The sequence below is a fragment of the Cyprinodon variegatus genome, unplaced genomic scaffold (assembly GCF_000732505.1).
Source record: "Cyprinodon variegatus isolate N-32 unplaced genomic scaffold, C_variegatus-1.0 Scaffold690, whole genome shotgun sequence".
Taxonomy (NCBI): Eukaryota; Metazoa; Chordata; class Actinopteri; order Cyprinodontiformes; family Cyprinodontidae; genus Cyprinodon; species Cyprinodon variegatus.
This window is the reverse complement of record NW_015151143.1, coordinates 246,976-262,046: the sequence shown is the minus strand read 5'-3', so window position 1 is coordinate 262,046 and position 15,071 is coordinate 246,976. Positions and strand designations below refer to the sequence as shown.

At 36.1% G+C, this 15,071-nt stretch overlaps 2 protein-coding genes across 2 annotated transcripts in view; both read right to left on the bottom strand.

The window, feature by feature from the left end:
* The window catches only part of aldh8a1 (aldehyde dehydrogenase 8 family member A1), an 8,928-nt gene extending 5,105 nt beyond the window's left edge, over window positions 1–3,823 (bottom strand). The window contains exon 1 of the mRNA XM_015394500.1: window positions 3,492–3,823. Within this exon, the coding sequence (XP_015249986.1) occupies window positions 3,492–3,681 (190 nt within the window). The 5' untranslated portion in view covers window positions 3,682–3,823. The remainder of the gene's footprint in view (window positions 1–3,491) is intronic.
* A 1,789-nt stretch (window positions 3,824–5,612) lies between these two features.
* Window positions 5,613–15,071, bottom strand: part of hbs1l (HBS1 like translational GTPase) — a 37,276-nt gene continuing 27,817 nt past the window's right edge. The window contains exons 9-18 of the mRNA XM_015394507.1: window positions 14,460–14,606; window positions 13,648–13,722; window positions 13,409–13,526; window positions 11,518–11,586; window positions 11,313–11,417; window positions 10,979–11,069; window positions 10,712–10,820; window positions 8,454–8,554; window positions 6,135–6,279; window positions 5,613–5,991 (exon numbers count right to left, since the gene is read on the bottom strand). Of these exons, the coding sequence (XP_015249993.1) occupies window positions 5,980–5,991; window positions 6,135–6,279; window positions 8,454–8,554; window positions 10,712–10,820; window positions 10,979–11,069; window positions 11,313–11,417; window positions 11,518–11,586; window positions 13,409–13,526; window positions 13,648–13,722; window positions 14,460–14,606 (972 nt within the window). The 3' untranslated portion in view covers window positions 5,613–5,979. The remainder of the gene's footprint in view (window positions 5,992–6,134; window positions 6,280–8,453; window positions 8,555–10,711; window positions 10,821–10,978; window positions 11,070–11,312; window positions 11,418–11,517; window positions 11,587–13,408; window positions 13,527–13,647; window positions 13,723–14,459; window positions 14,607–15,071) is intronic.

The window sequence follows — 15,071 nt, the reverse complement described above, 5'->3', positions numbered from 1 at the left end:
CAGAGCAAGGAAATAAACTCTCTGCATGTAACCCATTCCCTTATGAAGCAATGGGCTGCCATTGTGCGGCGCACGGGGAGCAGTGTGGGGTTAAGGGTCTCTGCTCAGGGACCCAGAATGTCAGTCCTAGGGAGTGGGGCTCAAACTCAGATCCTCAGGATTCCAAGCTCTATGCCCTAACCACTAGTTCGCCACTCCCTAAAATTATAGACAAGCATGTTAAAAATAAAGCATTTAAGACCATGTCCAAGTAGTGGAACAGAGGAAGACACTATTGTTGAAAACAAAACATGACAAAACAGAGAGAAAACTGCAAAACAACATGTTGACAAGCCACAAAGCTTCTGGGAGAAGGTCCTATGGACAAATAAGATAGAAATGTTTCTTGCCAAAGCACATCAGCCGTATGTCCACAGACAGAAAGACATATCAGGAAAAGAACACTGTCCCTACTGTAAAACATGGAGGAGACTGTTATGAAATCTCCAGACTATCAAGGGATTCTAGAGAGGAATGTACTGCCCAGTGACCGTTATGCGAAATAGTTTTAGACAACATACTCCAACAGGGGGTCCGCGACCCCTAGGGGGTCCAGGGAGGTACTGCAAAGGGGTCACAAAAGTTTTGGTTGATTAGACTTTTTTTTCCCCACCAATTGAAATGTCTTTAAATACACATTAACATTATTCAACACACTGTAGTAAACAGATAAATGGAGGCAGAAGATGTCTCTCAGTCATCAATGCACACATTCAGCGACACACAGGAGCTCTTTCAAGATGGGCACCATTTCATTCACAACACCTGGCCCATCAACCAGGAATCAGAAATACTTTAATAATCCCAGGGAGAAATTACTTTCATTACATTACTTCATCTGTAATAGAGTGACTATAGGACCAGTTTGATATAATTGTATACAATATATATAATTAGGGGGTCCCCGCTCCATCTCGCCATCAGTTTGGGGGTCTTTGGCCTGGAAAATGTTGAAGACCCCTGTTATAAAGTAGAAGTGTTACCCACTGCTTTCTGTTCCAACCAATATGAATTATAATCGCATGCAGGAGATTAGCATCTCAAAACCCACCGGGGCGCCGGGGACCCATTTCAAAGTGTTTACAACTAACAACTCAGAACGCATGAAAATTACACTAGTAAAATGTTTACCACTATAGACCTGTTAGACTTCGTTGGAAAGCTTAGATTCTACACAATTGAACCACCAAGTTTATTTAATGGAGACGTCGAGCACCAAAGCACAATTAACACAAATATGGCAGCATGTCAAAATGTAAACATGACAAAGCAGCCACGACATACCTTTGAATGCATCCAGAACCCGTTTTATAAATCCAATCCTCAATTGTTTATACTCTATTCGTCCGTAAGGGCCCACAGATTAAAAGTAATCCAGCATATTCATAATAAAAAGATTCCATGATGAGAAAATCGTCACATAACGTCCAGTTTTTGACATCAGAAAAGTTAGCTTTTAGAAGGTTGGACGTTGATTTTGTTTTATTAAAATGCAATACAATTTTTAGGCTTATAAATATTACATTTTATTACATACACTGATTCTGAATAAAAGTGGAAATACTCGCTCCATAAATGTTTTGTGGCCATCAAAATGCTTCAGTTTTATTCTGTGGGTCAAATAGTTGAGAAGTAAAAGCATTTGGAACAATTTGGCACTTTTGGGAGATTTGGAGACGCTGGTGACACCAAAAGTTCAAAGCTCCACAGCTCTGGAACTGTGGTAGCTAGAGGTCTGAAGTTTTCTGCATTTGTAGATGGCATGATGAAGAACAAATATAATCCAATAGGACATGCCTGTTCTACAGCATGTCTTCACTAATGCTGTTCAAAAAAGACCTATTATTTTCGAGAAAAAAATTTACTTTGAGTAATGTTTGAACTGATGCGGCTTGGGCTGTGTTTTACTCACACAATTTTCATTTATATTCAGAAACTAGAAGGTGTTAGCTTTCAAATAGTGTATCACAAATGTAATTTTGGCTTACAGTTTCTAAGTTATTTGCTTTTCCATTTGGGTATGCAAAATAAGCAAGGATTACTTCAAAATGAGGGGAAGGTTAGATTACTATTATTCCCATTTTTGTCAAAGGATTTAGCATCTTTACATGGTCATAGTTGTAAATAAAACTGGCTACTATCCAAACCTGATGCTATGTAATCAGAATATTTGCATCAATCGACCAACATGAGGAAGAACTTTCTGGGAAAAAACAGACAAGGAGACTCATCAATTAAAAACTGAAGACAAAATGGCAGAAAAGGTAAGATGAGGGAAGAAAAGGAAATGGTTGTATAGGATCAATAAGAACACCGAAGAGATCGTAACTGAAAGAGGGAACAGAGAGGAGACAGGATTAACAGCAAGACTTGGATTTAGACATGAATATTTACGTCTATACTTTTTTGAAATACAAAAGCATAATTACAAGCAATTGTGAGCACTATGGCTCACATTGTTTTACTTGTACAGCATTTCATTTTGCTTTTTTCCACATTATTCAATCACAAATTCATAATTATATTGACACGCAAACATATGTTAAGTCTCATTTTAAATTTTTATGGATTTTTATCAAATGTTTTTGTTGTTTAAAAAATTTAAAATTTCTCCTAGTTAAATTCACTCGACGGAATAAATATCAAGATGAGGACTGAACCATCATTTGACTTTGACCATGGTTAGGTTTTTTGTTTTGTTTTTTGCACATTTTTGTTCTTCAATAACTGATTTTGATAAAGGATATTAACATTTTTTATGTTAAATCTTTATTTTACCGTATTGTAAAATTTTTCATTTGCAGACATAAAGTGATTTTCATTACACAAATTGTGGAAATTATGGGGTTTGTAGGACAGTGGCAGTTTGGAGTTTGACTACCTAAAGTAAACGTTTCTGGTCCTTGTAGAGCCCCTACAAAAATTTAAAATAAAAGTTTTTTGGACAATTTTGCAGTTAAAAAGTTACTTAAATATTTAGATTATGTACTTTTTGGTGTGTAAAGTTACTAGTGGACAAAGTAGAGAACCTTTTCAACAGCTCCCAGGTATCGAAACAGCTGGATTTTTACTGACACTCCATAAACAACTAAATCTGTTTTGTATTTTTCTTTCTATATAAACTAAAAAAAAACAAAAAACTTTGTACTTTTTATTTCAAGACACAACTAAGGATCTCATATTTCCACCTTCCAAAAGTCAGTTTATTGACATGCTTGTTTAATGATTACTTGTGTGTTGACTCTGCAAAGAGCAAAGGTGCTTCTTGCTGAAATGTTTTACAGGAGATGCCTAACTTAATATGCATTAACAGATATTCTGCTAAAAATCCGTATACATATTTAAAAACAATTTAGTCAGTAGAATTGAAAAAAATAAAAAGGTAAATATGTAAAGTCATTCAAAGGCTTATATGAGGAAAAAAAGGACATTGCAGCCGAGGAACAACATACATGTCAGAACCATTAAGAAATCATAAACTTTGTGACACCTTACCTCCTCCTTACCACTGTCTGGTACCTTACAGTAGACCTCACCGGTGGAAGGGTTGTAGGAGTCGATATGACTTTTACCGGAGATGAACTTTCCTCCAATATAGTTCTCCAGAACCAGATAGGAATGCTTTTCTGAGCTTTTTGGCATGGTTGTAGTTAAGGAAAACCTCAAAACTAATAAGAGAAACTGTAAAAATGACAGCCGCTGCTACCGACCAGAGCCCAGAAGCAAGCTTAAGTAAAGCAGGTGTTGAACTGACCGTCCCACAAAGCAGCCTCCTCTCTCATAACCAGATAGTGTTGTGTTCAGCTGCAGGGGTGACTTATAATTTTTCCAAGTCACCATTATAGTGAGAGATTAACAACAAAGCTGATAGCGGAATACACTCAAATATTAAAGGTGTAGACAGTATACCAAGAGTTGAATCATTACAAAAATAGTTTATCAACAACGATCAGAATTAGCTATAAATACAAAGGTGTGATGACTTAGTCTGGTAAATTTATGTGAAATAATCTGCATATATATTTAATTTAACATAGAAAAGCAGTGCTCTGTCTACTTCAATTCCATTAGGTCTTTTAAAGTGGAATAAGTAGTGTTGAGTGTGCAAGATTAGAAGTCATAAATCAGCATTTCTTGCAAAGAAAAAAAAAACATTGCCTAATTTCAGCAAAAATTAAATATGTAGGATACTAAAAAATCTGAGCTGTATTTTACTAAGATTCGAACCACTGGATTAAAAGAACAAAGGCTTTGACCTTTTATATAATATTTGGTTTCTAATTAACAAAGCATGTAACACAAACTGCCTGCCTTGGATGCTGCTGGAAGATTTGTTTTCTCCTTCTGTTTGCAGACGAACATGGGTGCTTAAATAAAAAAAATAAAAAAAAATTATTACAATAGTATGGTAAAAGACAGATGATGTATATTAATGTGTCAGACTTCCAGGGAGTATTGCATCAGTTTCCTGTAAATGTTGTTAGTAATATCAGTAAAACAACTTACTTGCAGATTTTGATGATAAAGATATGGAATTATTTGTGTATGCATACCAGGCTTCATGTTTGGATACCAGGCTTCATCTTTGGAGGTCCATCCACACAGTGGTGCATGGTGGTGGCCGCATTATGTTGTAAGGGCATTCACAGGGCAAAATTACAACAGACAAGTACAGAGACATCCTGCGTTAAAACCAACTCCAGGGAATTTTGGGGTTTCAGACTGGAGTGACTCATGTTTTAGCAGAATAACAACCCTATCACATACAAAGGAGTGTCTGAAGAAAAACTCACGCAAAGAGCTCACACAAATCTGAATAAACAACTCTGCAAAGAGAGGAAATGGATTTGCACCAACTTTTCCCACTTGATGCAGCTGAAAAGGTTCAATGAAGAGCAACTGAACATGTATATATGGAATGTATATCATTCAGTTATAGAATAACAGTGGGACAAACAAATCGACAGGAAACAGAATATTAGTCATAATGTAATTTTATTGAACTGGAAACATTTAGGCTGCTGAATAACACCTTGTAGGTGCCGTTAGTAACTGGTCTATAAGGTTGGTTTCTAGTTCTTACTTTGAAGTCATTTTTGTAAGTATTGATTAGATGCAATGAAATGAGAGCCTGAAACTGACTTTTACACTTTTCATTTGCGACAATAAATAACTTTGGTGCCTTTGCTCTTTTATTGTTTTGTCGTAGACTCAGTTTGCAAATCAAAACACAGACCAGCACCTGATGAAGAGCTCATTTCAATTTTATTTTTTATTTTTCCAACTGAAATAACCCTCCCCCTCAATGAGGTAATAAGGGGGGGGAAAGCCCTTTTTTATTTGCAACTTCACTTGAATTTCCATTTGGATTATCTTATACCATCATCTTTAAAGTAGATAACCTGTTTTGTTTAACTAAAAAGCATTCAAATGTTGTTCACCTTTACCCCTGAGCTAACTTAGGAAGCAAAATATCTTTTAGCAAAAAAAAGATTTTATATATATATATATATATATATATATATATATATATATATATATATATATATATATATATATATATATATATTGTTCACAGATTCCAAACTGATGTTTTTGAAGCTTTAGATTAATTTCTGAAAATCCTATTTAAAACAATTATTTACTACATTTAACTTGTTCATGATCCTTACAAGCTCCTTCAATGGAAATCCTTTGAATAGGACGTTTATTTAGTCTGATTACTGCATTAACTTTATTGAAAATGAGTTTTTGGGGTGAAGTTAGTGTTGATTGTGATGGTCAGGTCAAGTAGCCACTGCAGTAATGGGAGAGCTGGGGGGATGAAAAAGGTGCTCGGACCCCATGAGTGGCATATATTGGAAGAACTGCTCAGTGTCTCTGGCTACAAAAGTGCTGCAGAGCACGATCTGAATTGCTCTTTGTTCGTGGGAATGACCTTCACTCTTTGATCTGCAATGAAGAGAGTTGAAAGGGACAGAAATCATATTTAGTCAAATAAAGGAAAATATCTAAGATATAAGAGAAACATAGTAAGTTAGGACAAAGAGTAAAAGCAATATGCAAGAGCTAAAAATACAAAAGATCAACCTTACCTCTGTGACAACACCTGCAGCAATGGTGGAACCAACATATCTCAGCATGAAGCGGCCCAGTTCTTTGTAGTCCTTATAGAGCTCTAATGACACAGGCCTCTGGGTCTGAATCTCCACAATCGCATTCATACCTTTACTCAAACACCTGAGCATCAAACAAACAGGAGGTAAACACTGTAAGTTTTCCAGTTATGTATAAATATGGACACAATCTGACCTCAGACAGTCATACTCCCACTCAGAGCCTGTGGGAATGTCAAAGTTTTCCTGAGGAAAAAAAAAATCTTTGGGCATTCAGCCTTCTCTGAACAGGAAGCCAAACTATGCAACTCTTTATTTATATTTTTTTTAATTCCAAAAAACAAAAACAAATTAAAGAATCCTTTGAAAATTGCAGCCGCATTTGATCACTGAGAATCATTTTATGTTTTTATTTTTTTTCAGGTCACTTAGGACATTAAAACAATCTGTTTCAGCACTACTGAAAAATTAAAATAATAACCAGATGACTTAAGAAATAACCCTGTCAAAAAACACAGACCTATCCTAGCAAATGCACATGAGAGCTTTAATAATTAACACTTTGTAAGGAAGTTTTCCTCAGTTCAATATCATAAATCAGATTTGGTATGCTTCTATCTGGAGAACTAATCATCATGATCAGAAGAGCTGGTTAAAGGTATGAAAGAGAATTTGATTCAGAAATTAGGTGTCCAGATTAATCTAAAATGAATTAATTGATGGATGGCATTCTTGTACTTAGGATTCCCCCCTTCAAAAAATGTAAATCCATAAACCCTGGGCTGGTGGTTCCTACAAAGCTTTAGCCAATCCACTTAGCCTAATGTTGAAAGTGGATTGGCTACTTGTTTGTCAATCAAACACTTTGCGTACGTGCCGCGATTATGTTATTTAAATAGGCCCCAAGTGTAACTCATATGCTTTTTGGCTAGCGGTCCGCCATTACACCAAAGCATGAAGAAGTATTCCTACACTTGTTTGCTGCTGCGACTTTTTTTCCTTATGTGTTCGCTCTTTTGTATAAACTGGAGCATCAATGGCTGAAAAGAATTCTGACAAACCTAACCAGAAAAGAAATTATTTACTTATTACTTTTTTAGACGTAGTTGAAAAGAGGAGAGAAAGTGTTAAGAGAACGGAGCCGGCTAAGTGTGTGTTTAGGATATTCTTTTCGGAGATGGCGATCCCTGAAGGAGCAAAAGGGTCTGAAAAAAGATGCTTTGGTCACAAAACTTCTGCTGGACAGGTAAATTACCTTTAATTCTGTAGTAACTACTGTATTTCTTTAAATTATGAAACACATACCGTCAAAAATATGTAAAATGATACGTTGACAACAAAGAATGTGTTGTTTGAATTGCCTGTTGTTAGCCTAGCTGTATCTATTAGCTACATGCGGCTAGTTTGAGAAGAGGCGATTTTCATCTGTAGCAGCAGTGAGAACAAAAATGTATAGTTTGTTGTACAAATTTACAATTTACAACTTGTAAATATAACTTGCAGTGATAATGCCGGCAGAGACCTCTTCATCTAATGGATATTTCCTGCTGAGTAGGCTGATCCTGGCACTTTGCTGCCTCTCAAGCTTAAATACAAAATACCCGGCAGAGGAGTTTCTAGCATAGAGAACTTTTCCGAAAGAGGGGGACTGACACATGCGCTCAATTCAATAATACACAAACAACCGTTGGACATTTCTTCCACCACAAAATCCTGTTTCCTGCTTTTAAGGCCTTTAAAAGGATAAACGCAGCAGTAAATAGGTCTTCTAAGAAAGTTTAGAAGATCTTAAACTAAGTAGAAATGAGCCAAGAGCTACAGAAGACTTTCAGATCAACTACAAACATGTCAACATTTGGTTTTAGAAACAAATTTAACCAAAAAGATGCTGTGATTAAACTTAATAAACCTAAAAGAAAAAATACTCATAGGATCAACATCAAGCTCTTGATACTGTTGATATAAAATTGTGTCTGTACAATCAGTAAGTAAACATTTAATAATGGATGGTGTGCGATGAGGAAACATTTGCCCTCTTAATAAAATAAATAATATCAGGGACAGCCAAAGGTTCGGCAGAGGGAACCCAGACAAAGACACCTGGAATGATAATGATTCTGAGAAAGATGAATATTTAACCCATGGCACAGAGACATCCAATAAATTAGATACAGAAATTCAGAAACTAATTCCAGATAGAAAGCGTGGAGGTGCAGCTGCATGGTGGTTTTAATTAAAGGGAAAAATAGCTTCAGAGACTGAATCTATTGATGTAAATAAAAGGGACTGATAACTCACTTTGGTTTCTTTTTGAGGATTTCACCACTGCTCTTGTGTAGAACGCTGATTAGTTTCTTGATAGTGGCCGGCTCACTGACTGTCTGGTAATGCAGCAGCACCTGTACAAAAAAACACGTGCAAACATTATAGTTTTTTTACAAGCTCACATTAAAGTAGGGCAGAAAGAGCTGGAAAATCATTGTGCAACTGTAGTTAAGTCTTAAGATGATGGTGTCCTGTTGATTCGCTCAATCTGTTGAATCAAACAAAGAAGAAGAGGCCTGGAGGGAAACCTTTAATTTCTCAAGAGGCCACAGCATCCATTACAGAACTGATTTACTCTTAATCAAACTTGTTTAAAACTGATTTATATTGTAAAACTGAACATTTTCAGTCTAATTTACGACTGACAAGAACATTAAGGTAGACTGTAATTGTTAGGAAACATTTGGTCATGTCAGAATTAACAACTTTACTAAATTCAAATATCTAGTTTTCCGCCAATTAACCGAACAGTCATCTTTTTGGACTGTGGGAGGAAGCCGGAGTACCCAGAGAGAACCCACGAACGCAAACTCCACTGAGCAGCCCCAAGAGCAGCCCCATCTCTAAAGAATCTTTTCACAGATAAATAAATTAGGATTTCTTTTCCCTTTATTTTCTTTTTCCATCCTTATTCAGGCCTAAAAACCCCAATGAAAATCCATATATACAGTATATATATATGTATCTAGATGGTGGAGGAACCTTCCACTTACAACTGATAACGACAAATCTCCACTTTCATTAGACTTCAAGGCATACAGGTATGTTAAAATATGAATAAAGTTAATTTAATAAGAAATTAAATCCAAAAACTGAAATTAATTTACTATAAAATTTTATTACACCCAGAAAGATTGTAGGTTTTAATTCTTGTAAATGTAGATGATTATGCTTCATAGCCTGTACAATGTGTAATATAAAAGACCAATAAAAAATATAACTCAATTATTCTTAACAATAAATGTAGCATAGTGGACAGTTAGTTTATTCCCATATAGCACACTGTCTTCTCTCAGTAAATGTTTGAGGCTCCTTTTACATCAATGAAGTGTGTTGTGAGGGTGATCAGCCTGCAGCGTTGTTAAGGTAAAATGAAGGCCAAGGTTGGTTTAATAATGGCCTTCAGTTTCTGCATTGTTGGAACTGGTGACTTTACCTGCCAGCCAAGCACAGTGACTATTAAAGCAGGTACTGGTAGTTTTGCAACCTGCTAATTCAATCTCTTCTTTAATTTCCTGGTAGACAGCTTAGCCAACTTTGCAATTGATATAACACCAAAGTCGGTTACCAGTAGATGACATGGCTCCCAAAGCATCACAGAATGTGGAAATTCACAGAACCTCCAGCAATGCCGATTATGAGCCTCTACACTATATTCTCAGATTCTCAATCAGTGACTGCCAATTTAAATGAAATTTTTTTTTCTCCCTGAATCTTCTGAGTTTTAAAGACTGCCTTTTTTTTTTAGTTTTCTTACAATGAAATATTTAGAGCCCTCTGTAAAAAATCTGCTTCGTTAGCAGTGATGTTTTGTGGGTAAACCTCCTTGTAGCAGGCGTCTGAGTGTCTGCTGAACAACTGCAAAGTCAGCAGTCTTCCTTATTATTGCACAGGCCACAAAAGGATTTCTGTATTAAATAGCCTGTTTTATTGGTCTTATGCAATATTGTATTTCAGAGAAACAAAATCTTTGGTTTTCATGAGATCCTTCCGTAAAAATTCAAAAAATATCCACTGGACTTGGTTTTCAAGATTTGAAGACGTTTCGCCACCTCTCCAGGAAGCTTTCTCAACTCAAATGTCTGGATCCGCAGTGAGTGTGAGTCTTATATAGACAAAGCCTTGTATCGCTTGGAAACATGCAAATGGTAAGCTTCCTGGAGAGGTGGCGAAACGTCTTCAAATCTTGGAAACCAAGTCCAGTGGATATTTTTTTAATTTTTACGGAATGACTATGACCTGGATGACTGAGAACCTTCCTCAGCATGTTTTCATAAGATGTTAGTCATAATCATCATTAGCAGATACATGGTTGAAATCTATCACTTTAAAATTATTCTCTAATAAAGCTATATTTTGAACAGAACAACTAGAGGAGATCTTGAAACTGTTTTATAGAAAAAAACTAACAAAAATATTTGAAAGCACACAATGTACTTATAACGAAAAAAATAAAAAAATAAATAAAAACAGAGGTGCAATGTTACCAGATTGTGATTGGAGGCACTTACTGGGAAGCCTTTTGTGATCGGAACCTCGATATTGAAGAGCAGGATTCTGGCTCTGAATCGAGTACAGACGCGGATTGGCTCTTTAACATCACAGAACACACAGCCGACACTGTAGGGAAGTAAATTAACGTGCAGACAGAATGCTGGGAGTTAAAATACACATAATCTGTAAGAGTTTACTACTGCATAGCCTCACAATGTAATAGTCTAAAAGGCATTTGGTAATGCAAAGAAATAAGATCTGGTTCTAGAACGATCTGTCTTTACTTAATTTTGATGATGTCGATTCCAGTGACTGTGAGGCTGACATGGTCTCCAGCTACAGCCCAGTCCAGAGCCTCGTCATGTAGAGTGATTCCTGCAGAACATCATGCAATTCAGAGAGTCGCCAGAGGGTGGCAGTTTTTATCATCAATAGCCAAACAAAGAAGGACAAAACTGAAGTTTGGTGCATTATGTGAATTGATATCATTTCATGCCTTTTTGTGATAAAAGAAATAGAAGATTTGCTTCAAGTAAACAACAAACTTAGGAGGAGAAATGATAACTTAAACAGGGTTTAAGGGAAAAATAATAAAAGCATGCATGATTCAGGGCTTACCTTTAACTGTACAGGTTTCATTGGGAGGCACTGCCAGTATTTTGTCTCCTGTCTGAATGTAACCAGCCTCAATCTTCCCTGTAACGCAGAAGCCTGAGCCCTGGTCTGGAAACAGATTCACAAATTTAAGGACATTTAAAAAAAAATAATAATAATAATCGTTTATAAAATGCCACATCTGAAAAGGTGATTTTTTTTTTTTTACCTTTGAACACATCAGAGACGCACAGTCTGAAAGGTTTGTCTATAGACCTCTGAGGGGCTTTGAATGCATCTTCAGGGGAAAGACAAGATAAGCAGAAGAAAGGGAAGTAAAAACCATGAAGAGAAGGAAAAACAAATAATATTAAGTCGTCTCGTAATGTTCAACACTGAATCATGTTCTCTGGTACCAGACAGAGTTTGAAAGGTCAGCACTTTGACAGTCATTACAAGCCAAAATACGCATGCAAATCTCTAAAGAAACCACAGTTTTGGTCAGTAAACAGGGTGTGAATATCCTGTCACAACTGTGGGTATGTAAACAGATCAAATTAAAATGAAATTAAAGTAAACAACAACAAAAAAAACCTTTCCATCTCAGATTATAATAAAAAAGAAATGTATTTTTGCACAAACCAAATAAACTCTACAGCTAATTCCTACTTTATGATCTTTTATAAACATTGATTATCAGTGCCATTCAATAAGAAAAAGTTTTTTTTGTGAAATTTATTACAACAATAGGATTTCTGTATGTCAGTCAATTTATCCTGACAAAAGCTAAACGGTCCTAGCTCTGCGCCAAGAGCTCCCTTCACTCTGGTTGCATACAACGGTTTTCTGTATTAAGATCATGGTTCCCTTCAGTCTTATTATATTTCATATTTTTTTTGTAATTCGAACGTTATTGTTGCATTTGTTAATAAATGTAAGCATTTCAAATATTCTCCGTGACAATGTTACGTGCCTGGAGGCAAGACATTCAGTTTGCGTTCTATCTGTAAACAAGGAAGTAATGTAGCAAAGCGAAAGAGAAGTCAGAGATTAAGTGTTAAAAAAATAAAACATCCAAAAAAAGGATCGAATGCCAATAGGGATAAGACAGGAGAAGCACTCAATGGTTGGACTTCATTGAATCAGGAGCTAATGTTGATGGATGCGTCATCCCAGCAACTGTCTACAATGTTCATTTCTGCTCCCCGTGTCTGGTGCAAAAATTCTTTTCATATTTAAAATGGGACTAAATGAACACTGTGATCATAAACACTTAGCATTTATTACTTTATTTTTCACATTCTTTATGCTTCTTATGGGTATAATACATGACTATGCCTCTTTTAGTCATATGTTAACATCATTTTTTTACCAGTGTTTTTTTTTTCCCCATCACAATGTTTTTACCACTACTTAGCTTTATCAAGGCTGCACTTAAAAAATGAAATGGTCTAGAGAGCTGTACTTAACAAACTTTTTTTTGAATAAACTTGTGGACACAAAATGACAAAATAAAATCTGTCTAAGTCTAAGTCAACTGGTTTTATTTTGAAAAGTTCAACAAAATCTTTTAAAGCTATGTATCTTTCCTTTTTAAGATGACACCTGCTTTAACATTTCAACTGCAAAAATTTGCCGATTTAGTTCAAACTCCAAGAATTTGTGTATTTATTTTAGGTAAGACAAACTAATTGATTTCTAAAAACAAAATATTTACACCTTTCAAGAGTCGATAATCAGTCCAAATTTTAGGAAAGGAGAAAATCGCTGGAACCTATCTTAAAAATCATTTTGCAGTTAATTAAATCCATCCACTGGTTAGTTTAACAACATTTTATATCATAAAGGGTAAGAAATGTGCAAAGAAATGTTTGTGCATTTGTACCTCGGCATCTAATTTGCCGGATAATTTGCCACTAGTGGCTTGTTTTTTGGGCAGTAGGCCAACAGGATATGGGGGTATTAGAGAAGGGGAAGAGATATGCGGTGAGGACTAAGGCCTCCGTACATGGGTTGTCTGGGCTAACCACTGGGCTACTGAAGCATGCCCGAATAAAGATTTTAAATATAAAAATGCATAAAAGGTTTTGACCCAGTGGATCCATTATCTTGTGGATTACCAATTTGTTCCAACAGGCTGAGCCCCGTGTACCAAGAGGTGAGCTCTGACACTGTACTTCTAGTGGTGAGATTTTCTCCTGACAGGCCGCTGGTGGGGACGAAGTAAACGTCCGACTCCTAGATAAACAGATACGAGTTTAATGAGACAGAAAGACCAGAAAACATATTTTCTAGCTAATTTTATTTAGCAACATGGAGATGATGTGATGCAACTAATACAGACTTCGACCCAACCCACCTTGAATCCTGCCTGTTTTAGAAATTGACCGAGTTTTGAACTGATTTCTTTGAAACGCTCCTGCTGCCAGTTTACCTACATCACACACACACGCACACACACAAAGGGAAAAAAAAGATGAAAGTTCCCCCGTCAGCAAGGCAGTGAAATCGAAATTTGTCAGCACCATGCAGGAGATTATAGGAATCAAAAACACAAATGTAGTTTCATAATGCTGTCCTTTCTTTGGATGGAAACATCTCAGTATAATATAGATTTCTCTAAAAGTTAAAATCCTATTTAGTCAACCCTAACATTGAGCCACAGCATAGATGCCAAATCAGATCACATTTAATTAACTACAGTTTTTATTCTGCAGAGGAAAAAAAGCAAACAATTAAGCCTAACAATAATATTGACAAAACCAGAAAAATATGCTATTGAAGGAAAATGTTTAATACTCTTATTTGGGAAAAAATCTCATCTCCTTAGTGCATTTATAAAATAAATTGTTTTTTTTTTTATCTTATTTCTGCTTGCATAAAAATTTGAATACTTATTAATGTGGCTGGAGGACACTGTAATGCACGTTTCATGTTTTTCCTTCGCCATTTGGAGGATGCATATAGTATAACTGTATTGCATCCAGTATTTCATCATAAGAAGATGTATTAATCACACCTCTGTACATAGAAATCCCAGCTGTATACATATCAGTATAAATTATGTCTGGTTTTACAGGGGTGTATTTATTCCCAGTTTTCACAGCCTTAACTTCAATATATGCACATGCATCTTTTATATAAAAGGTGCGTGTGTGAAGCAGATCTTACCTGGTCCATCTTGTTGACTGCAACGGCTAGCTGAGTGACACCCAGCGAACGCACCAGCAGAGCATGCTCTCTGGTCTGCCCCCCTGCTTCAAAGCCAGCTTCAAACTCCCCTCTGCTGGCGTCCACCACCAGCACAGCTACATCAGCCTGCAGGAAGACACACCAAGGCCCAGAAACATGAAGATAGTTTGTGCCTTCAAGTCGTATAACCTAACAAAATATCTTCAGAACAGCTCCAAATGACACAAACTCATATGGGAGAGTAGAACATGATGTCATAACGTAAAATTAAGGGCCCAATGTAAAAAAAAAAAATGGCGTTTCCCTTTAATTTGGAATTTGCTTACTACTTAGGTACCTTTTTGCAATGGGTTTCATTTATTAATTAAAATAAAGATGGCTAATACAGATGTGAAACCAAAACTTCAGGCATTTTGGAAAATTATTACTCTTTTTCCTTCCACTCCTTAAAGGAGAAGTTCGGTTTTTTACACTTTAAGCCCATTTTCTGTAGTGTCCAGGATGAAATCGAATGAAGGACACCAAAATTTTGACAATTGCTCCTGTCTCTGCTTTTTGGCTCGAGAATCAAGAATCCACCTTTCGTATTCC